Here is a 902-nt window from a genome sequence, read left to right on the forward strand (position 1 = left end):
CCTGAACTTCACGGCTCCTGCGAAGAGAAAGCAGGGTCCTTATTAACATAAAGCTCACAATTTAAAAAGCACCCCCCCCCCCAAATAAAGCATTCCCAATGACTTCAAAAAATGTTTTGTCGCTGTAGCCGGCTCAATGGATAGAACGTCGGCCTGCTGACTGAAGGGTCCCGGGTTCGATTCCCGGTCAGGGCACAGGCCTGGATTGTAAGCTGGATCCCCAGTGGGAGGCGTGCAGGAGGCGGCCGATGGATGTTTCTCCCTCTCCCTCTCCCTTCCTCTCTGACATCAATAAAGAAATACATTTAAGAAAAACATTTTGTCCACTCCCCTCGTTTGGCTTTTTTTTTTTAAATCACGGTCCAGTCCAATCTCCTTTATTTTGCTGCTGATCCTCACCCGAGGATATTCTCCATTGGTTTCTCTTTTCTTGTTTTAATTTTTAGAGAGAGTAGAAGCGACAGAGAGAAACAGCGATGTGAGAGAGACACATCGACGGGTTGCCTCCGGCAGGCGCCCTGACCAGGACCAGGGGACCAAGCCTGCAGCCGAGGTCCATGCCCTTGACCTGAATCGGACAGGGGACCTTTAGTCCGGGGGAGCTGGCACTCTGCCCACTGAGCCACACTGGCCAGGGCTCATCTGGCTGCCCAGGCAGGTGCCGGACGCTGGAGCCCCGGGAGGGGTCAGACCGGCCCTGCCCACAGGCGGGAGGTCCGGGGACACAGAGCAACCTGGCGATGGAGGCACCAGGGTGGAGAGTGGGGAAGAGGGATGGAGGAAGCCAACAAAGTGCTTTTCTGAAAAAAAGAAAGAAAACCAGCACAACACAGACAACGAGCCCACGTGAGTCCTGGCAGAGGCGGCGCGCCCCCCCGGGTTTAAGAGGAAGAAGGGGAGTG

General features: G+C 55.0%; 1 protein-coding gene across 1 annotated transcript in view; it reads right to left on the reverse strand.

Moving 5' to 3' along the window:
* PSMA4 (proteasome subunit alpha 4) overlaps window positions 1–65 on the reverse strand; it is a 5996-nt gene extending 5931 nt beyond the window's left edge. Inside the window, exon 1 of the mRNA XM_015566175.1 lies at window positions 1–65. Within this exon, the coding sequence (XP_015421661.1) occupies window positions 1–49 (49 nt within the window). The 5' untranslated portion in view covers window positions 50–65.
* Between the last annotated feature and the right edge of the window lie 837 nt (window positions 66–902).

Source organism: Myotis davidii, unplaced genomic scaffold, assembly GCF_000327345.1.
Source record: "Myotis davidii unplaced genomic scaffold, ASM32734v1 scaffold1622, whole genome shotgun sequence".
NCBI lineage: Eukaryota > Metazoa > Chordata > Mammalia > Chiroptera > Vespertilionidae > Myotis > Myotis davidii.